This window comes from Helianthus annuus, chromosome 5 (genome assembly GCF_002127325.2).
Source record: "Helianthus annuus cultivar XRQ/B chromosome 5, HanXRQr2.0-SUNRISE, whole genome shotgun sequence".
Taxonomy (NCBI): Eukaryota; Viridiplantae; Streptophyta; class Magnoliopsida; order Asterales; family Asteraceae; genus Helianthus; species Helianthus annuus.
In genome coordinates this window covers 155,965,227-155,986,109 of record NC_035437.2, presented here as the reverse complement: position 1 = coordinate 155,986,109, position 20,883 = coordinate 155,965,227, and the positions used below count along the sequence as shown (strand labels likewise).

Sequence of the window (20,883 nt, the reverse complement as noted above, 5' to 3'; positions counted from 1 at the left end):
TATTCCAACATCAAAGGACCGAAATACGAAGGAGCAAAGAAACTAGAGATGCCCTGAAACAAAGACGGGATGATTTGAAAATTCTATCCCAGCCGATTGATCACCTACAAGGTGACGAGTTAGAACTAGTCTTGGCGTTGAGAGAAGAGATAAAAAAACAAATATAAAAGTTAGGATTTTTTTTTTATAATTTTCTTTATTTAAAAATATTAAAAAAATTAAATGTTTTTTAAATAATATTGGGTCAGCCCAGCGGGTCAGCCCACGAAAACCCACGCCCCAAACCCCCGCCCCACCATACCGTGTTAAATGTGGGTTTAACCCATGTCTACCACCCCATTCCACGTGTCAACCAAGCCCTAACCCAAGCCCCACCATACCCCAGCGAGGGCTAAATTTCCTCCCCATCACAAATTTAGCCGACATTTACACATGTTTTGTTTTGATTGGTTGTATATAAGGGATTGTTTTGATTGTTTTGTACAAGGGAACTCGGTGTACTTTTCAGGGTTTTATGTTAGCTAAATCACTTCACTTTTTAGTTATTGATAAACAAAATAAACGATATTTCCAACCTGACATGATTGTCATATTTTAACTGCTGGGATATATATCAGGTTTTCAAAACCTTATCATTCAAGGGAGCGAACAAAAATACAACTCTAAACACGAATTCCTCAAAACAATGTTATGTATAGGACACCAGAACAAGGTCTTGATGCCTATTTTATCACTATGTTAAGTCACTTCAACGCTTCAACCCGTTTGAAAAAAAAAATAATAGAATCTTAAAAGAAATTCCTATAAATTCATCTTCTCACAGTTCTCTCCATGATAAATTGATAATATAATTAGACCCTAATAAAAAGTTCATAAATATATAAGATCCCGCTATACTCTGATTAGTAGCGGCATGAAACATTCCAACACTAAATCAAACTTAAACCTATGGCCGAACAAGAAAGTACATGGTGTTAATCGAATGATGCTAGAACCTTTTGATTGTTTGGATTCCATACGAAAAGATCAATAATAATAAACATATTTTACAAGTGCTAAATGAAGCCGAAACTGCCTCCTGGCATGGTCAGAAACGCCAACCCGAAAAATGCAATACAAAACCGAAACTAAATTGCATGATTCGGTTGTTGTGTGAATTTTTGACACCACATGAACCAACACAAATTCATAGGTTTGAATTTATTCTAGGGCAGGTTAGCTTTGGCTTGAATCCAGAGAAAAAAAAAAAAAAAAAAAAACATTTTAGCCTAGCAGAGTAGCAGGTCTTGTTCCAGTTGATTTGGCATGTTCATCGTTCAACACGTTTAATTTTGTAAAGTTAATAAAAACATATGTTTTAAGTCACAACTTAAATTGATGGATATTACTATAATATTATAGTAACAAATGCCAAACTTACATTGTTAGTGAATTTTACTATTAATCAAATAGTACTTTTTTTAATAATTTCAACCATTAGACTATAAACCATATACGTCTTTAACCCAATTAAATTATTAGTAATTATATTTTTCTCTAATAACTTTAGTTCGCTAACCTAAAAAAACCTACATACGCGGTTATACTATTTATTAAATAGTTATAAGCACCGGTACTGGTATTCACTTGTATGGTTTGCAATCAACATAAAACTGGATGGAAATATTTACTAATTTATACCAAAATTTAAATGATAAAAGGATAAATGAGCATCATGTTCTTTACTTTCAACATAATTACGTTATGTATTTTTATATCTTTTGTTGTAAATCGACAAGAGTATTTGTATGGAAAAAAATAATAAATAAATACTCAAGGTTAACCGGGTAGTGCTCAAGTCAACCCCAACATGCCAGCCCCGACATGTCTAACACCCCGAAGTATGATGAAATAGAGAAACTTACACTACTGAAAAATGGGTATTTGGTAGCAGATGCTCGATCAACTTGAGCCACAGTGTCGGTGATGTGTTGCGGTTTCTGTATATGGAGGTGATGATAAACGTTGGTTCAGCTGTTTGACACGGTGCAGAGTTGACTGTGTCCAACGCTATGCTCCAAAGGGTACATTGTGGTCTCTTTCACGTATTTTTGATGATCAATAGCAGCTTTTCTGAGTGATGGAAATCGGCTTTTGTGGAGTTTCTTCTTGATGATGGAACAAGATGCCAGTGGATCATCGGACCCTGCTCCAACCCACCTGTTACGGTAATGAAGCATCACTTCATCATGTTTGGATTACGGAAAACTATGAATTGTGCATTTAAATTCTCATTACACTAGGCAATTATGATGCATTCTTAAAGTTTAGAAATCTTGCCATTTTCATCCAGCTTGTTAACTCCATCCAATGTTCTCTGTTAGGTCAGGAGTATTTCCGTCTTTTTGCTAACTAAAAGGGCAATTCGGTCTTTTTCACTTTATGTAAAAAGAGCAAATACCCCTGAACAAGACCGAATTGCCCTTTAAGTTAACCAAAAATACGGAAATACCCCTGGCTTAACGGAGAAAAATAGATGGGGTTAAGGAGCCGAATGAAAAGATTTCAAACTTTTTGGATCCAGATCCGAAAAAACAAACCTTTGGACGAAAGTCGCAAAACTAGCCAAACCTCAAGGACGAAAATGGCATTTTACTCCTTTCTTTTTTCAGAAACGACATGTTTCAACCCGGGTCCATTTTGGTGAGAACCTATTTTGATTCAAACCAAATGGATACATGTTTAGAACGACCCGTTTGACCCAAACCCATTTAACCGATATATGACTGACCCACCCGCCCATTTTGCCAAGCTTAATTTTCACAGAAGTATACCACTTACAAGCAAGGGATAAACATGAGTTGCTTCTAGACAAACAAATATGTTAGGGTCGGTGAGGGTTTGGGGGAGTCTGGATTTACATTTTGTAAGTGTTTATTTAGTGTTTGGTGAACAAATTCTAATATTCAATGTCTAATCACTGAATTAACAAATTCTATTAGTCCCATGAGTCTATTTTTTTTAATGCATACATAATACAACCTCTGAAAACGTTTTATTCAAAGACTAACATCATTATTCTAAAGACTACACGATTACACGATGCAAATGATACATACCTCAGCATTTTCTCTGACGCAAGTCTAGCAAGAGTGATCGTACTTTGGCTTGGCACCCATTTGACAACACGGTTCGGGTCAGCTCTCATCGGAGAATGGATTTTGATAAGCTTGTATGACACATTGGAACAACAAATTAGCGTGGCGAGAGTGAAAAAAAAAACGACTTTTAACAAGCAGCAATAATATTACTAGAAAAGCAAAAATATATTCTAGATCCACAAGAATCAAGAAGGAAAACCGCATCTCCACATTCATCATGTTTATAACAATTTGGTTGGGAGAATCACAGGCTGTTATTTCAAAGTTATTTTAGAGGAAGGTAAGGCTTTATCTAGGGCTGCAAACGAACTGAACGTTCAGCGAACAGTTCGTGAACCGTTCAGTGGGAAGTTCGTTTGTGTTCGTTCGTTTAATAAATGAACAAACATGAACAGAGGTCGCGTTTGTTTATCCATGTTCGTGAACGTGTTCATTTATGTTTGTTTGTGTTCGGTAGTTCATTAGTGTATCTATTATTTATTTTTTATTTAAAATACTTCAAATTTCTGGCAAATAAAATTTTTAATATCAGTGTATTATATATTTTGTTCATGAATACTTGTTTGTGTTTGTATGTTTCCATTTGTGTTCACGAACTTTCATTTGCGTTCGTTGCCTAAAATTAACAAACAAACACGAACATAAAATCTCGTCCAGTAAGTGTTCATGAACAGTTCGTGAACACTTCGTGAACATATATATTTCCTTAACAAACGAACACAAACAAGTTCGTGAACACAAATATTTCTTGTTTGTATTCGTTCGGTTCCTTTGCAGCCCTAGCTTTATCTCCTAAAAGCAGTATATAATAATCTAGAACTAGGAGTAGGTGAATTATAAGAACTTACTCCTAAACACTCCATCATCTGGTAGTAAGCCCTACCCTGCAACGGGGTATGACCTTGTCGAGACTCAGAGAAATATCTTGTCCTGTAAGCAAAAGCAGCATTGCTAAGATCATTCATAAGAGATACTTGCTATAACTTCTGACATTGTATTCATTGGTATCACGAAAACGAAAATATTTCTAGAATTAGAGGTGGCACTTTTGACACATTAACTTACGCATGAGTTGATTTTGGTTATGCTCTATTCTAAAACGGGAGAAACTAAAAAAATAGTTCAAAAGAAAATGAGTCAAACGGGTCAAAACCCATACAACTTTCTAAATCATTTTATGCAAAATTTAGATTAGAATAAAATGCCATTTTCGTCTCTAAGGTTTGGCCAAATATGCGTTTTTTAAGTTAACAAAAAGACGGAAATACCCCTGACTTAACGGGAAAAAAATGGATGCAGTTAACGAGCTGGATGAAAATGGCAAGATTTTAAACCTTTTGAATCCAGATGCGAAAAGCCGAAAAAATAAACCTTTGGACGAAAGTCGCAAAACTGGCCAAACCTCATGGATGAAAATGACATTCTACTCTTTAAATTTTAATCTAATTGGGTTTATGAGCCAATCAACTTTCCTGATTTATTTCTTAGGTCATTAATTTTTCTCAATGGATTTAGTCCCTGAAGTTTTTTATTCGTCTTATTCAAATTGGACATTAACGTGTTGTTGATCAATCCGATCCAGCCCATACCAAATAGAGTGAATTTCAAGTTTTGCCCTTTATCTTTAGGCCACTTTGCAAGTTTTGTCCTTTATGTTTAAATTTGACGAGTTTTGTCCTTTATGTTTAAAAATCAAGCACGTTTTGTCCTATATGCTTGATTTTTAAGGACAAAACGTGCTTGATTTTTTAAACATAAAGGACAAAACGTGTTTGATTTTTAAACATAAAGGGTAAAACGTGCTTGATTTTTAAACATAAAGGACAAAACTCGTCAAATTTAAACATAAAGGACAAAACTTGCAAAGTGACCTAAAGATAAAGGACAAAACTTGAAATTCACTCTACCAAAATATAACCCATTTAGGCCCATTTCCAGAGCCACCAATTTCACCGCTCTATTTAGGATGGTTCCAGAAATGGCAGGAAGTAAATCACTAAGTCTGTTAATACAACCCAAGGCAAGTAATATAGCACGCCGCATCATCTATATCGTACATGCGCATTGGCGTACGATCAAGATGCCGCACCACAATTGTTGGTAACCAATAATTTCTTATTATAAACAAGCCTAACGAGTGGAGAGAAGTTTATAAGAAGATTGTATACCATTCTTTATAGCCTGGATCCACAGTAAACCCATACATGTCAACAGTATCACATATTGACAGAGCAAACTCAAGAGCCTTGAGCCCAGTTCCCTTTGCAGCTGATCCAAAAGATGCACCTAACATGAGATATACGGGATTGAGAATTGGAATTTCCTACAATACAACATTCAGAACTTGAAAATCAGGGATATGGAAGGGTAGATTTAACAAACAAAAAAATAGCTTCTTAGTAATCAAATTCAAAAATTCAAGGAGAGATTAACATTAATATTTGAAAAAGATATGTTTACTCCACGTTCTTATTAAAACTTTAAGGGTGTACATGACATTCATTAATGGTTGTGACAAGTGCAGCATTCAATTAACAGGTGTAATAACCATCAATGATAAAAGGAGAATTCAAATATATAATGTAAATTGGTAAGGTTGTTTTAATCATTTAACTTAGATAATTATCATGTGTCACCCCAAAGGATACATAAAAAACTTTCATTTACTGTAAACTTAAAGTTATAGATCCTAGTGGTGTGCCATGTAAAGATTGTACTCACCCGAATCATTTTGTTCATGATGTCATGGATTGTAGTTTTAACAATCAGTACCTCTTTCCCAGTTTCTGTAAAAATATGAAACTCTTAGTATGCTTCCAGTAATAATATACTGGAATTATACCAATACACATGTAAAGCTACAAGTATAAAATACCATATAACTCGGCAACTTTATCCAAAGCTTTGGCAGAACCCCTATTGAGTAGGCGAAATGTACTCTTTTTACCCACATATTCTGTGTAATTCTGCATTGCAATATGAGAGGGGGGGTTAATAAGTATATACTGAAATTTGGATTAATGCACCATCTTGAAGAATATTTCTTTTCATCCAAAAAATCTATACGCTAAAATTCAATGTAATAGATACATACATCGATTGGTGCACCATTTTCCCTGAGAACAGCATCATAACCATCAATCTCCTTCCCAAACTTTGTTTTTAACAGATCTCCAGAGTTACCAATTACTGCACAGCGGCCAAATTGGCGGGGGACATATGGTGGTGTTTCCGGTAGTACCAAAGATAGTTTCTCCATGCAAAGAGTTTTATTTGCACAGTTGTTACTGCAGTAGGAGTGCACCAATGCATGCTGGTAATTAGCTATATGAAAGACTAATTTTACAAAAAAGAAAAAAACTGGACATTTGTAGAGATTAAACAAGAGATGTTATATTGGCAATTATGATTCTTTATCCTGAACTAAAGGCAGACACGGCTTAAGATAGAACATCAAACACATAATTTCATGCGTATTTTACAAATGGTTTGGAGACTTACAGAAGTAATCCTTTATTAATCCTTCGCCATGCATAATCTGTCCATCCATTAGGTAAAGCATCAATAAACTCCTTTGTGAGAATGGTTGTACTATTCCGAACCTGGACAGCTCGAGTAATGAATAATCAAAGAATCATAAAAAATAACAGTACAAGATGAACATTTGGGAAGAAAAAATATAAAAAATACAAAACTAAACAACTTCATGTCAGTTTCCTTTTAAAGTCCCGGTCAATGATGCAAATACTTATACAGGACCTTGATCTTTGCTTAATACCAAAGATCAACTTTCAACTTTCAAGTATGTTTGTGCCGTTTGGCTTAACAAACTTCCATATATGTTGGATAACTTAAGTATGACGTAAAAGTGTCATTGTATAATGTAAACTGGCAATCGGTGACATATTCAATTTCAAAGCAGATGAATCAACATCATGTGTTATGTTTTTCTTGTATTGGATGAGGTGGCATCATGTGTGGATTTTACTAGTGTGGTTCGATTTTGCTAAGAGAAAGCTTTAAAATTGACCAAAAAATAATAAAACTGAGTACACATCAGAGACTAACCTGCTCCCATGTGGCAACTGCTTCACATAGATTAAACTCGAAAGATAAGCCCTCCACATTTCCAGTCTTGGGGTCTTTCTATCAAAGATCAACCAATTAAGATACCAATTAGAAAGATATAATGATATATGTAGAAGATAAACATGAAGAGAAAAAAACTAATTATGAACCATATAGCCCTTTGTACATTATTAGCCAAGGCCCAAAAGTAAGGCAATAGTTATGCATTTGGGAGATTCATTAATCAGATTAGATTAACAAACATTCAAAATTTCTAAAAACCTACCCATTTAGGGATGGTGTCACTGGGAAATTGTAGTGTAACTTTGCAGTAGTCTCTGCCGCCGATAGCTTGCAGCCCTAACCCATTTGCCGCCTGAACCAATTTGAACAAAGTAAACACAAAAGCTAACAAAATAAGGGGACATTGTTGTTCTTCTAATAGTTACCACATAAGCTTCTAATCATATATGACAACCCTGAGTGTGATATGGGAAGAGTTGGCAACACATATAGTGAATGAACAGTTGAACACCATGTATCCTTTAGAACTAGGGCTTTAACCTCAATTCTATTTATTTGTAGACTGTAAAACCTATGTTGTCAAAAGCCCTTTGGGTGCGCGTCTAGGCCCTCAAGCAAAGCGAGGCGCAGGGAAAAGGTTTTGCTGCCATCCAAAATGGCCTGTAACCGGCCTAAACTAGCCCTAGAAAAGCCTAGAACACGTCTAAAACCCTAAAACCTGGTACGTTAATGCTATCAGCCTTGCTTATCTCGATCCCTCGTTTTTAAGCACCTTGCGCCTAGGCTCACCCTTTGCACACTAAGAGCGCCTTGCGCCTTTGATAACTACGTGTAAAAAATCAAGCCTCTGAAATAACTAAAGTACATGCTATTTAACTTTCATATGGTTCTATTTCCTTGATTAATAAACAAACATCTACATCTCAATCTATCATAACACATAGCCGATCACCTCTATTCTTCAGTCTTCATGACTTGAAGACTTCACAAAATAACTTATACAAACAATGTAAATTCCCAATCAACTTTCTACAGACCTCCATACAAGTTCATATGTAACAACTTATAACCGTATAAACTACTTGCAACTACTCCATTAACCATTATACTAATAAGCATAAGCATTCCATTACAAGTTCTCAATAAGAAATTCAGTATAATCACACTAAAAGCTCACCACACACTTCTGAAATCCACTTTGCAACGACTGCAACGCTTCAGTTTCTTCATCGGAAACGTTCAACGTCCTGTCTACTCACATTACCAATTACAACATCAAATCAAACTAAACAAACTCAACAAATCATAACAAAACTAACAGAGATGAACAGGAAACATACTTAGATCCGAAACGCCACTGATGTATATGAAAATAGCTGCAAATCCAGATGCTAATGCGACAATGAATGCGAATTGTAAGAGCCTCATAATCTATGAGTCTGTTAGATTGATAATCTGTTGAGATCTGTGATCAGTTAGTTCGATTGAGTGTGAATTTGAACGAATTTGAAACCCTAGTTCGTCGGAGATTGAAGTAGAGTTGCGCTACTATACAGTCGGTGTATGAAATCGTGGAGTGGGGGTGATGTGTGTTCTCGATCTGATTTGCAAAGAGCAGGGGTTTTATAGTTAGAGAGGAAGTAACAGTTATCGCCCTTCAAGTATGTTTTAGATTATAACTCGCCCCCTAAGTTTTCTCAATTTATGAGGATCTAAAATAGGACCATAGGTCATAATCAAGGGTATAAAAATCTGATTATCTATTTGCACCTAATATTGTTTCAACGCAAAAGGAGAAGGGTCGTCCGTTCAGAAGTGACAAAGGAGATGGGGGACTGGGGGGGGGGGGGGGGGGGGTTTACACAAGGGTGGAATTGTTTTGAGGGGGCGAGGAGAGAGAAGAGGAGCCCAGTAGTAAGTTTGAACAAACAATGTCGTTCATAATTTTTAATTTGGCAAAGATGCCATACCCAAAGTATAGATGACAAAGTTGTAGTAAGTTGTCGAGAAATGGAGTTGTCATTTTGACTAACAAGGAGACTACTCACACACATATTGATTACAAATGAAAAGTATTTTATTTTTTCTAGAAAAGGCTCTAGAAACTAAACTTTGTAAAGTTTTTGGTTGATTAAAAACTTGTTTTGTGTCAAGCTTGAATTTAAGCTTGCTAATTTTTGTTAGTTGATCAGAGATAATCATATAATCTGATACAAAACCTTTTTCGTTTTCACTAAAGTTTATTACTTCAGTTTTTTAGTTTTTGTTTTATATTTATTTTTATATTTCTTTTTGAAATAACCTTTATCTCTTGTTGGTTCACAGACAAAAGATAATTGTGGTAACTCAGTAAGTTTTTTACAACAGTTTTTATTAAAATGTTTTAAGTGTTTTTGTTTATTAGAAAAATCACAATAGACTGCAATTTCTTCTTTAACAATTCTTGTAGCAAACCCAAGAGAGTGCATTGGAAACTGATTTTTTTCTTTATTCCATCGTTCTTTTGCCTTACCTCCGACGATGGAAATTTTCATTAAGTAGGCATCAATCCAAAAGGGTCGTCCCGTTCAGAAGTGGCAAAGGAGATGCGGGAGAGACACTTACACAAGGGTGGAATTGTTTTGAGAGGGCGAGGAGAGAGAAGAGGAGCCCGTGGAAGAGGAGGGGTTGAGCAAGGGGATGTGACATCGAGCGGGGATGAAGAAGGTGGTGACGTTAGAGATAGTCTAATTTACAAAACGAAACACATGTATTGAGTTTTGACGGCCTTTATTTTATTTTTATATATTATGTAACATGTCATTTTGTTTTTTATGACTTTGTAAAGATAATGTATATAAAAAACTTGAATGCACCGTTATGCTTTGTTTATTTTCATTTAAATTCCAATATAAAGCTTATCATACACTAAGCCCTACCCAATATACTAAAATTATTTAAAACTAAAGTCATGTTCACAAAAGTCGGTAGGCACTTCCTAGTCGGAGTTAAAAGTACTCGGGAAGTACTCTGCCTGGGCGAAGAGTACTCGGGAAGTACTCAAATTAAGCGGAGAGTATTCAGACATCGACAGTCTACCTTGTAGCGATTACTCAGGGAGTACTCGGCCTCCTAGACCTTGTTTTACAAGTATGATTAAAGTTACAATTTAAGTAAAATATAAAAACCCAAAAAATAACTAGTCATGTCAAGTGATATGTTAGATTCACACAATGATAAGTGATATGTTTGATTCTCACAATGATAAGGCTACGGTATTTTGTTTCTATGACATACATGATATGGCAACATTTGCAAAGTAAAAGACCATACACGTGGTACTTCTCTCGTCACTCTGGTTCGTTGAGTGGCTACTATTGCTAAAACCAACCAATTCTTCTTCGCCATTTCAAACTTTCGAGTATACATTAATCCCTAGTTTAACGACCCTTGAATGTATCGGAGTATGTATTTTATTACTTGCATATGGCTTCATTTAGGAGTCTACTGAAAAACTAAGATCGGGTCATGTACGTGTGAGTGTTACGTGTCCACTTGCCTATCAATTTAGTTGGTTTTTGAATCATCTTGAAGTGGTCAAGGCACGTGGTCCATGTTCTTGCTTTGTGCATGGGGTGAACCATTCCTACTTGTGAAGCAACCATTATCATCACATTTCCGTTGAAAAAGTAGTATTTGTTACTGACCAAAATTAGTTAAGAGTTTGTTAGTAGTGGGTCCATCTTTTTAGGAATTGTAGCATGCAACTTATCTATTTATATTTCTGTACGTTTTCATTTTGGAGTATGAATGAAAAATATTGATCTAAGTTTCTCTCTAATTTCTATCCGGTTTCCGTCTTGTTTCTTTGGCCAATCGATTATCGGTTGGAACCACAACAGTGGTATCAGAGCCACCGTGATCCACCCGTGAATCATGGACGCTCGTGAATGGAATGCGTCGATGGATCGAATCGAGTCGATGCTTTTTGAGATGATTGGTCTTCTCAAAAACGAGTCTAGAAGATGGGCAACCTCACCCATTTTTTCTAAACCACCACCAATTTCCGCTCCTGTACCACCATCACCCGCTCCCGAACCATTGCCGACGACAACAGCCATAATACCAGCCACAAAATTCACCACCTTCGACCAACTTGCAGCCCCAAAACCAGCTCTAAACACTTCACCATCACCCACTTCTGCTGTCGCACAACCACCAAGACAAGTTTCTTCAGCCACACCGGCACCTAAATCCGCCCTAAAACTGCAAACACCACCACCATACAGGGCCTCTTCACCTTCTATATCAGCACCAAAACGAGCCACGTTACCACAATCTGTTGCACCAAAAACCTTGTCGTTACCGGAACCGGGTGCATCAAAAATTGCTGCAACACCAACATCATTTGCGGGCCACAATTTTATCTCCCTGGTACAACCGACTTCCACCGCAAAGCGTGAGTGGCGACCATTATGGAGTCATGGTGAGACCGCTTTATATGTGATTGTCCGACTCGAATGGCGGCCACCGTGGTCTATCCGAAGTTTCGCCTTGAGGACAAGGCGAGTTCGAGTGGGGTGGATTGTTACGTGTCCACTTGCCTATCAATTTAGTTGGTTTTTGAATCATCTTGAAGTGGTCAAGGCACGTGGTCCATGTTCTTGCTTTGTGCATGGGGTGAACCATTCCTACTTGTGAAGCAACCATTATCATCACATTTCCGTTGAAAAAGTAGTATTTGTTACTGACCAAAATTAGTTAAGAGTTTGTTAGTAGTGGGTCCATCTTTTTAGGAATTGTAGCATGCAACTTATCTATTTATATTTCTGTACGTTTTCATTTTGGAGTATGAATGAAAAATATTGATCTAAGTTTCTCTCTAATTTCTATCCGGTTTCCGTCTTGTTTCTTTGGCCAATCGATTATCGGTTGGAACCACAACAGTGAGGTACCGGAGAGTACCAATAATCCACCGATACTGAGTTCCAAATTTAAAAAAACTTCGTATTCATAGGGTTTTAATATAGACACACGCACACTTGGTATTCATTGGGTTTTAAAGCATGTCACTTATAATGATGCCAAGAGTAAACAAAAACAAGGGCCAAGTTTGTAAGTTTTGAAAACAACAGGGTAGTTTCTGTCACTAATTCAACCTTGAGGAAGGTTTCTATAAACCTTGCTCCTAGCATCGGCTCCGCCGTCTCGCCCACACCAGTAACGACGATTAGCATCATCTCCACAGGTTAGTAATTCTCCTCCCTGCCGTTATCACTCTTCTCACACACATACACACAACACCCTTACGGAGATTAATTTTGTTTTACTTTTCCGTTAGGGTTTTGACTGAGGTACAACATTTCTGTATCTCATCCTTCCATTTGATTGCAAAATTAAGTGATGTTTGTTTATAATTTGGACGGAATTAGTTCATGAAATATGTAATTTTGAATTTTGAATCTTATCATCATGACGAGTACTTTCAATCTCACAAACTTAGTGTGGTCAACATTGCAGGTGTTTTACAATTCGTATTCTTGTAAAGACTTGAGCATCATGACGAAGTTCAGGAAGCTCAATCGTCCTACCGGACATCGAATATCCATGCTCAGGTTTTTTATTTTCGTTTTCATCTTGCATATAGCGACCATTGCAGCATGCCACCTAAGAAGAAAATGCTAAATGTGTGTGTGTGTTTTCGCAGGACCATGGTTTCTCAGCTGGTGAAGCATGAACGAATTGAAACTACTGTTGCCAAGGTGAACTAGCTTATTGGTTTTTCTTTTATTGTTTTAGTAAAGTTGCATTGTTGAATCGATACTGGTTTATCATAGTGTGAGATAAATTATAGACTATAAAGCTTCGTGTTTGGTTCATGTACTGTTTTCTTTATCAGCTAGTTTGCAGCGTAAATAAATGGATTTTCATGATCTTCTAGTGGAAATTACTTTACTTGATTGTTATTTGTTAAGCGTAAACATCCAAATTCTGTATACACATGTTAACTTTATACTTATATTTGAATAAAGTCATAGCTGTAAAGCATGCTAAATTGCTAATACAAAATAGATACTTGGCGTTCTTTAATGTCCCACGTTGGCGCAATTTAAGATCCGGCGTATTTATAAATCAACATTTTGTAACTTACTCTTTTAAAAAATAGTGTGTTACATATCTCATCTCTTTTTTTTAATTGGTATAGGCAAAAGAAGTTCGACGACTTGCTGATAACATGGTGCAACTTGGGAAAGAGGTATGTCTAGCTTGGAACCTTTTATACGTTTCATATTTTTTTCCATCATGAACCTCATGGATGATGCAGAAGTTTCAACACTTATGAAAGTTACAGTGCTTTCTTTAATGGGAAGTATAAGCTTGTTAATATGCTTATTATTCTTTCGTTATTTATAGAAGAATTCGAAAAATTTGAATAGTTGTCGTTTCATTTACTTACTGTCTTGTAACTTTTACAGGGTACACTTTGTGCTGCCAGGCGTGCTGCTGCCTTTGTGCGAGGAGATGATGTTATTCACAAACTATTTACCGAGTTGGCTTACCGATACAAGTGAACATTAATGATTAAACCTCTCCTTTGGTTAAGTTTTTTACTCAATATTAACCGTGGTTAAACAATATATTGGTGGTGCAGAGATCGGGCAGGAGGGTATACAAGAGTGCTTCGAACTCGAATAAGAGTTGGTGATGCTGCACCAATGGCATATATTGAGTAAGTTCCTTTTTGCAATTTTCTGAATTCATGAAGAATGATAGTGCTTTCATAAACAAAGTTGTTATTGTGAAATGTTGTTAATTGCCAACAGGTTCATAGACAGGGAAAACGAGCTTCGACAGTCAAAACCTCCGGCCCCACAACCCGCTCAAAGACCACCGTTGGATCCCTGGACAAGATCTAAGCTTAGCAGGAGTTTCGCATCTCCTAAAGAAGCCAAAAGCTCAGAAGCAGAGGATTAAACCTTCTTGTCGCTGAAATCATCCCTTCTGGAAGGTATTAAACAATGTCAACGCTAGCTTTGATACTTCTAGTTTAATATTCTAAGTTTGTAGCAACATTTTATGGCTTAGAATGAATAATTTTGTTTGGCTGTCTAGTGAAAGAAGTTTTATGAGTCCTTTTATCTCATTGTTTAGGAGAGAGAATCTGGATTATCCGAGTATTATTATAAAGAATTGATTTGAATTTTTGGATTTCATTTGAGTATGTTTGCTGGCTGGATGAGATTTTAAGAAGTCGCTGGAATGCTCTTTCTTTGTTAGGGGAGTAAATGATAGGGGTGTTCTTGGTCAAGCTTGATGAAAATTTTGGGTCGAACCGCTAACTACGGTCCATAGTTACCTAAATCGCGGTACGCTCCGGTACGGGTACGCGGACCGGGTACGCGATTCGCTAGATTAGGTGTATTCGGTACGAAGGGGGGTCGGGTCATTTCGGTACGAACCGGTTCGGTGTACCATGAAATATGGTTCAATATACCAAAATCATTACTTAACATATAAAATATTATAATCAAAATTAGATAAAAATATAAATTTCCATCATAAATAAATAAATATATAAATTTCCATCGTAAAATTAGATAAAATATAAATTTCCATATTAATTATTATAGCTTTTAGACTTCATAATTTCTCTTTACTTATTTATTATTCCATAATTTCTCTTTACTTATTTGTGTTTTAGGCAATTAGGCCCTTTAATAAAATATTGGGCTTAGTTATAAGAAAGGCCCATATTACAACACAACATAGACTAAAATTAGGTTTTCTAAATAACTTTTCCTTCCGTCGTGCATAGATTAGGTCTTCTTCTTCATCACTTTTCTTGCAGCAGTCAAGCCTTTACACTCCAAATCCGGCGACCTTACACTCCATTTAGTAACAAATTCGCCGTACCATAACAAATCGGAGCGCCGAACCTTAACAAATCGGAGCGCCGGACCTTATCAATCTGGAACGCCGTACCGATTCAACTCGGATCGCCGGACCATGACGTTCCGGATCGTTTACGATCTGCGATTGGGTACACCGCGATCCAATACGTGGATCGTGGTAACCCTAGCGATTTAGGTAACTATGCTACGGTCTCATGTAATGATAAACCAAATTGGAGTTCACCACATGATGCATGATTAACCATCCGCCGCTTTTAACGTTATTTTCACGAAATTAGTAAAATAACGTTAAAGTTAGTATCATTGCACTTTTGCCCCCCGAGCGCCCACACATAACCACCACTCTATGTAATGTTGCAAAATGAAGATTTACTTTCAAATTACAATAGAAACACAAAAATATGCAAAAATTTGGATATGATATCTTTTCAAATCTTACAAGACTTTATCAAAAAGAATTTAAAAATGAAATACAAATACAAATAGTAATAAAAGATACAGAAAAGGACTGGAATTTGAAAACACACACAAGGTGCTTATTTGCAACAAATATCAGTGTCTAATAATGGCATGAGCTAAAATCACTAAGACAACAAAAAAGTTGGAGATTTGCTCTCCTAAGAATCAGATACATTTGGTAACATGTTTGCATAATCACTCATGATGGTTTACTTTGCAGCAACAGGAGCAGCACCACCAGTAGTCGGCCTAAAAGAACAACAAAAAATATATAAATATACAAATTTGAGGTAATTGTAATGCTAAAAAAATATGTCAAGGTGGAAACTTACAGCCCGACGTAGACTTTAAACGAATCATAGATACCCCATTGTACTCCAGTAAGACTTCCAATCATGATTATACGAAGAGGCAGCCCACGCGTGAAGAGACCCCATAAACCGAGTTTCTTGACAGCCTGCAAAACGGTTGCATACCATGTTATGAAATATGCATACACAATGGAGGTGTAGAACTAGATGTGGCAAACTGAGTGGGTAGAAGGGTTGGGTAACGGGTCAAAATGGAAACTTTTGAGTTGGGTTGATCCGAAACGCCCTTAAGTTTTTTGTTTTTCTATAATAAATAATCTGTGTGTCAAAACGATTACAAAGTTATATTTTTCGATAGTGGTTATATTTATTCAAACAATATATTATTTAACCAACTTATTGTTATAGCTAGCGAATAACTTACATAAACAACCGTATATCCGTTAAATAAAAAATCCTTTTTATATGAAAGTAACAGTTTGTATGGTTACTAACCATACCCCTCATTTCCTATTACTTTAGAAGGTTTAATGAACTTAAAATGCCATTTGACCCGTTACCTTCAAAGTTCTATATATTTTACCCGTTTGAGATAACATATAAGAAACGACCCATAAATAACATAACGGGTCAAAACTATTTTTTTCAATATTGATCACCTTTAGAGGGTTTAAAGTTTAAGACTTAGGGTTTATACTCACATCTCCAACTGTAGCACCTTCAGCATTGTTGAGGAAAGAGACCAAGTTATCCGCCGGGTGAGAAACAACAGCGCATAATATACCAGCCAAATAACCACCAGCAAAGCTCACTCCAAGCTGAAAACTTGGACTGCATTGCTCTTTCGGTGTAGGGATCGCATGTTTGTACATCATCTCCACTATTGTCTCAAAAGATGCAAACTTCATCATTGTATCTGAACAACATAGAGTTCATTAATTACCAAAAATGGCACTCAAACAATAAATATACATGACTTTATGCATAGAGGGTTGTTCAATATAGAAACACTTAGAAGTAGAGAACTGCTAAAACCATATCAACATGTGTAACTATTGCTTAAAATGTGACACATAAGACACTTATGTAACTATCAGAATATATGTCAATATTATATTATTCATTGTATCAATATTGAAACAATGAATATTCTATTGTAACCGCTTACCTTACTCTCTTTTTCTCTCATATTATACCTGGACAACACTACCTACAAGCATGTTATGCAATTCTGACGATTCTCTACTTATAACTGGTTTATATCGATAAAATCATAAATGTAGACAAAATCTAAGAGACATGAACCGATATGTTTTGTGCCATGTGATGCTAAGACCACCCGTAGTGGGGCGTGATTTTTAAAAAAAATTGAAAAAAAAAACGCCCTAAAACGCCCCCCCCCCCCCAATTACATGGGGCGTTTTTTAAAAAAGAAATTCAAAAACTTGAAGTTGGCGTTTTTATCATAACGCTGAATGGGGTTTGACTGAGGTTTGACTGGGAGTGCATGTGGCCAATGGGAGTGCATGTGGCAAATGGGAGTGGGTCCAAGGTGGGGGCATGGCCAATGATAAATAGTTTGTTTTTTTTTGTTTTTTTTATTATTCTTTTTAATGATTGGAAGGGGCATTATTCCCACTACGTCACTTTTGCAATAACGCCCCATGCTGCTGACTGGGATGACACGTGTCGAATAATGCCCCATGGTGGGGGCATTATTTTCTTTAACCACTACACATGGTCTAACGATAATAAACTACAATTAATCATGAAATTCAATAATTATGAACTCACATGGAATTTGTCTTCCCCACAGTGGAACCAGCCCCTTGTAGAGCCTGTAAAACATATGAAAGTATTAGAAAAATTAATCCTCAAACTCTGAATCTTTTTATAAACAAATATGGTTTTTAAAGTTTTCAAATTAGTTAATGAAGTGAACAATGTCATACCCTGCAACACCTTCATTCTTGATAATCTTTGGAAGACCATCCGACAAACCTCTAGCAAATCCAGGTTGCGTTTGGACACGAATCTTAACCGCCTCAAACGGGCAAAGAGCAACGTCCGCGATAATTTCTGCCGATGCAGAACCAGCAAGGTAGATCAAAGTCTTGTACTTGGTAGCATACTCGGGGCCAGCGATGTCAGAGTATGTTTTCTTGAAATACTCATAAAACCCGTATTTGGAAGCACCCTGTGCACTATAACCCAATAGTGTTGGTGCCCAGCCCTTGTAAAAACCTTTGAGTCCTTGCTCCTTGAGCAATACCCCAAATCCAGATGAAATGTTCTTGTACTTTGCAGGGTCAATCTGTAAATCAAACATAGATAAATAACACTGACGTAGAGCGGAAGCAGAAATAAACAAAGAGATTACTTTCAAAACAAATTAATATTATAACGAATGCATGGACTATTAGGCCATGTGTGACGCCCTCAGACTTTAATCATTACATGGGACATTATAACGCTGATGTAACGAAAAATGTCCCTTAAAGGGCATTAACCATTTTTAAAAGATATATATCTTTTTAAATTTTAGGCCCGGGAGAGCGGGCGAGGGTTGTCACCCACCCTGCCCTCCTTCGGGCCTGCCCTGGGAGCGAGAATGATATTTACCTGCATATTACATTTCACAACATCCAACGGAGTGATCGCCGTGTGAGTGATCCCACACGCCAAAGTACCACCTGCTGTACAAGCCGCATAATAAGCCGGCGAGAACATCTTAATACCACCGGGCTCACTTGGAGCCTGCACCACAAAACCTCTTTTCGCAACAGCCGAAGATGCTGCAACTGAAAACGACGAACCATCAGTCAACTTCACTTGATCAGCCATCCCCTGATCAAAATTAAATCCGCTTTTCAGCGAAGAAGACGAGTAGAGAAAGCTCGGTATCAGCGAGTTCCGAGAATTCTCCATCAATCCCTTTGCAACTGTTGTTAAATTTCTTCAAGATTTATCTGCTAGAACTTAAGTTTTGGTGAATAATAATTGTAATAATGAGTGATTCAAATTTCAAATGCGACTTGTTGCGCAGACTTTGGAGAGAAGTCATATATAGATTGTTGTAATACACTTTTGCCCCTGGACTAAGGTTAAACTACAATGGGGGTAATGATTTAATTGGTAGCTGAAAGGGTACTATTGTAATTGACCAAAAAAGTCTAGAATAATAGGTAGCAAATGGCAAAGAAACAACGTATGCAACTTCCCCCGTCCCCCGTTGGACCGGAACTTGTAATCGTAAGGCATGACTATGGATTTCTTTCGGGTCAAAAGGGTTCGTTGACCATCAGATGAATAGAATGTGTTGGTTTTTTGTATAAAACTAGCAATTAGACCCGCGTTGCGGCGTGGGAAAATTGCAAACATCTAATGTATTAGTCTAAGCATAGTTGTAAAACAAGGTTTCCAAGGCCGAGTACTCCCCGAGTAGTCGCTACAAGGCAGGCTGCCGAGTCGACTTTCTTTGACTCCGCCTAGTTACTCGGAGTCGGTCAAAAGCGGTCAACCTCGGCCATAATTGGATCTAGTAGGTCAGAGGCGACTTTCTTTGACTCCGCCTAATTACTCGAAGTCGGTCAAACGCGGTCAAACTTGGCCAGAATTGGATCTAGTAGGTCAACTCGGGCCTAGTTTGACTTAAATGATACTATAACATAATTTTTATGCCTATCATATTAAAGAATGAATATCATTTTCACGTATTTTGTTATAAATATTAGTAAATTTGTGTTATTTGACATATATTTAATCTCCAAAAAGTAATTTCTTTATAATTTAACATGTCCGAGTACTCTCCGCGTAGACCGAGTACTCTCAACTCCCCAATCGACCGACTAGGAAGCGCCTAGCGCAGGGGCGAACCTAGCATAGAACAAGGGGCAACGCCCGTTGCCCCTTGACGCTTCGGCGGTAGTGTAAAATTAGTGTAAATTTTGGAAAAATTTGACGTTTTTTCGATTTCGCTGCCCCTTTTTATAGAAACGTTGCCCCTTTAGGTTTTTTGTAGATCCGCCACTAGCCTAGCGTCTTTTGCAACCATAAGCGTTATGTGATGCATTAACCGTATGAAATTTTCAAAGTTGTGGAGGTGTAAAAATGGAGTAATAGTACAAAAAGAAAAAAACGTAAAGTTTAAAACTTGACGGAGTAGTGGCGGTAAAAATGGAGTAATAATGCAAGGACTAAAAACGCAACGTTTAAAACATGAGGGGTGGTGGCGTTAAAAATGGAGTATTAGTTGAAAGGGAGAAAAACACAAAGTTTAAAACTTGAGGGGGTAATAATAAAGGAGTACAAACACAAAGATTAAAATTGAGAGGGTGGTGCCGTTAAAAATATAGTAACAGTGCAAGGGACAAAAATCCAAAGTTTAAAAGTTGAGAAGGTGGTGTCGGAATTCAAACTTGGGGGTTAAAAAGGTAAATTTCAAAGGTTGAGAGAATGTAAAATGAAGTAATAGTGTATGGGTTAAAAATGCAAATTATTAAAGTAGTTATAAAATTGTAAAATGAAACAATAGTCTAGGATTAAAATTATAATTTTCAAAATTGAAAGTGTGTAAATACAAAGTAATAATAAAAAGTTTAAAAGTAAAATTCTTTAAACTGAAGGGGACATGTGGCAAATATACCACCGACTTTGTACTTTAAGAGTTACAAGAATATGAGTCTTTTAAGACGTGATGGTTCTGACTTTTTGTAATATAATTTTTGAATCTATCTAACTTATAATAAAATATTCTAAATAATGTCACATGTGATTTTCTCCTTCAACCTTATAAATTTTATGTCACACCCCCAAATTACCACATAGGGAGTGTCCCTGTTAGGCGTGTGACATACCAACAACGAGCCATCAATTACATTGAACCCATACAAGTTATAAATAAAATCCCCATTATTAATGAAAACATCTTCAACAAGTTTTAAACGAAAATCAATAAGTTCAGCGGAAGCAATTAGTAAACGAAATTAA

At 36.6% G+C, this 20,883-nt stretch overlaps 3 protein-coding genes across 4 annotated transcripts; 1 reads left to right on the top strand and 2 right to left on the bottom strand.

The window, feature by feature from the left end:
- Nucleotides 1-986: 986 nt before the first annotated feature.
- On the bottom strand, nt 987-8,844 carry LOC110941529 (sialyltransferase-like protein 2). 2 transcript variants are annotated; one of them, XR_002594150.2, is made up of 13 exons: nt 8,573-8,844; nt 8,410-8,483; nt 7,495-7,584; nt 7,209-7,286; nt 6,642-6,742; nt 6,235-6,427; nt 6,016-6,106; nt 5,862-5,926; nt 5,309-5,463; nt 3,989-4,070; nt 3,099-3,208; nt 1,905-2,199; nt 987-1,101 (listed from the first exon to the last, which is right to left on the bottom strand). XR_002594150.2 is itself a non-coding variant. In XM_022183170.2 (12 exons), the coding sequence occupies exons 1-12, from the start codon at nt 8,658-8,660 to the stop codon at nt 2,010-2,012; spliced, it is 1,317 nt and encodes a 438-aa protein (XP_022038862.1). In that variant the 5' UTR covers nt 8,661-8,844; the 3' UTR covers nt 1,692-2,009. The 2 variants fall into 2 exon arrangements, 1 of the variants encoding a protein (XP_022038862.1); XM_022183170.2 differs by lacking the exon at nt 987-1,101 and having other exon boundaries at nt 1,692-2,199.
- A 3,468-nt stretch (nt 8,845-12,312) lies between these two features.
- Nucleotides 12,313-14,425, top strand: LOC110941530 (50S ribosomal protein L17). The gene is made up of 7 exons (XM_022183171.2): nt 12,313-12,459; nt 12,732-12,826; nt 12,919-12,973; nt 13,417-13,467; nt 13,688-13,779; nt 13,864-13,941; nt 14,036-14,425. Exons 2-7 carry the CDS (start codon nt 12,771-12,773, stop codon nt 14,184-14,186), a joined length of 483 nt encoding a protein of 160 aa, XP_022038863.1. The 5' UTR covers nt 12,313-12,459; nt 12,732-12,770; the 3' UTR covers nt 14,187-14,425.
- A 1,143-nt stretch (nt 14,426-15,568) lies between these two features.
- Nucleotides 15,569-18,987, bottom strand: LOC110941531 (mitochondrial phosphate carrier protein 3, mitochondrial). Its single transcript, XM_022183172.2, has 6 exons — nt 18,517-18,987; nt 17,847-18,208; nt 17,689-17,732; nt 16,596-16,810; nt 15,916-16,040; nt 15,569-15,832 (listed from the first exon to the last, which is right to left on the bottom strand). The coding sequence occupies exons 1-6, from the start codon at nt 18,820-18,822 to the stop codon at nt 15,793-15,795; spliced, it is 1,092 nt and encodes a 363-aa protein (XP_022038864.1). The 5' UTR covers nt 18,823-18,987; the 3' UTR covers nt 15,569-15,792.
- Between the last annotated feature and the right edge of the window lie 1,896 nt (nt 18,988-20,883).

Bases quoted from the DNA above. Each gene is read 5' to 3' on its own strand.
- LOC110941529 (XM_022183170.2), bottom strand. From the start codon at position 8,660: ATGAGGCTCTTACAATTCGCATTCATTGTCGCATTAGCATCTGGATTT. The intron at 8,484-8,572 runs GTATGTTTCCTG...TAATGTGAGTAG, and splicing joins CAGTGGCGTTTCGGATCTAA to ACAGGACGTTGAACGTTTCC. The intron at 5,927-6,015 runs GTATTTTATACT...ATATTTTTACAG, and splicing joins TAAAGTTGCCGAGTTATATG to AAACTGGGAAAGAGGTACTG.
- LOC110941530 (XM_022183171.2), top strand. From the start codon at position 12,771: ATGACGAAGTTCAGGAAGCTCAATCGTCCTACCGGACATCGAATATCC. The intron at 13,468-13,687 runs GTATGTCTAGCT...TAACTTTTACAG, and splicing joins TGGTGCAACTTGGGAAAGAG to GGTACACTTTGTGCTGCCAG. The intron at 13,942-14,035 runs GTAAGTTCCTTT...AATTGCCAACAG, and splicing joins GCACCAATGGCATATATTGA to GTTCATAGACAGGGAAAACG.
- LOC110941531 (XM_022183172.2), bottom strand. From the start codon at position 18,822: ATGGAGAATTCTCGGAACTCGCTGATACCGAGCTTTCTCTACTCGTCT. The intron at 17,733-17,846 runs GTATGACATTGT...TATGTTTTACAG, and splicing joins AAGAATGAAGGTGTTGCAGG to GCTCTACAAGGGGCTGGTTC. The intron at 15,833-15,915 runs GTAAGTTTCCAC...TTGTTCTTTTAG, and splicing joins TTTAAAGTCTACGTCGGGCT to GCCGACTACTGGTGGTGCTG.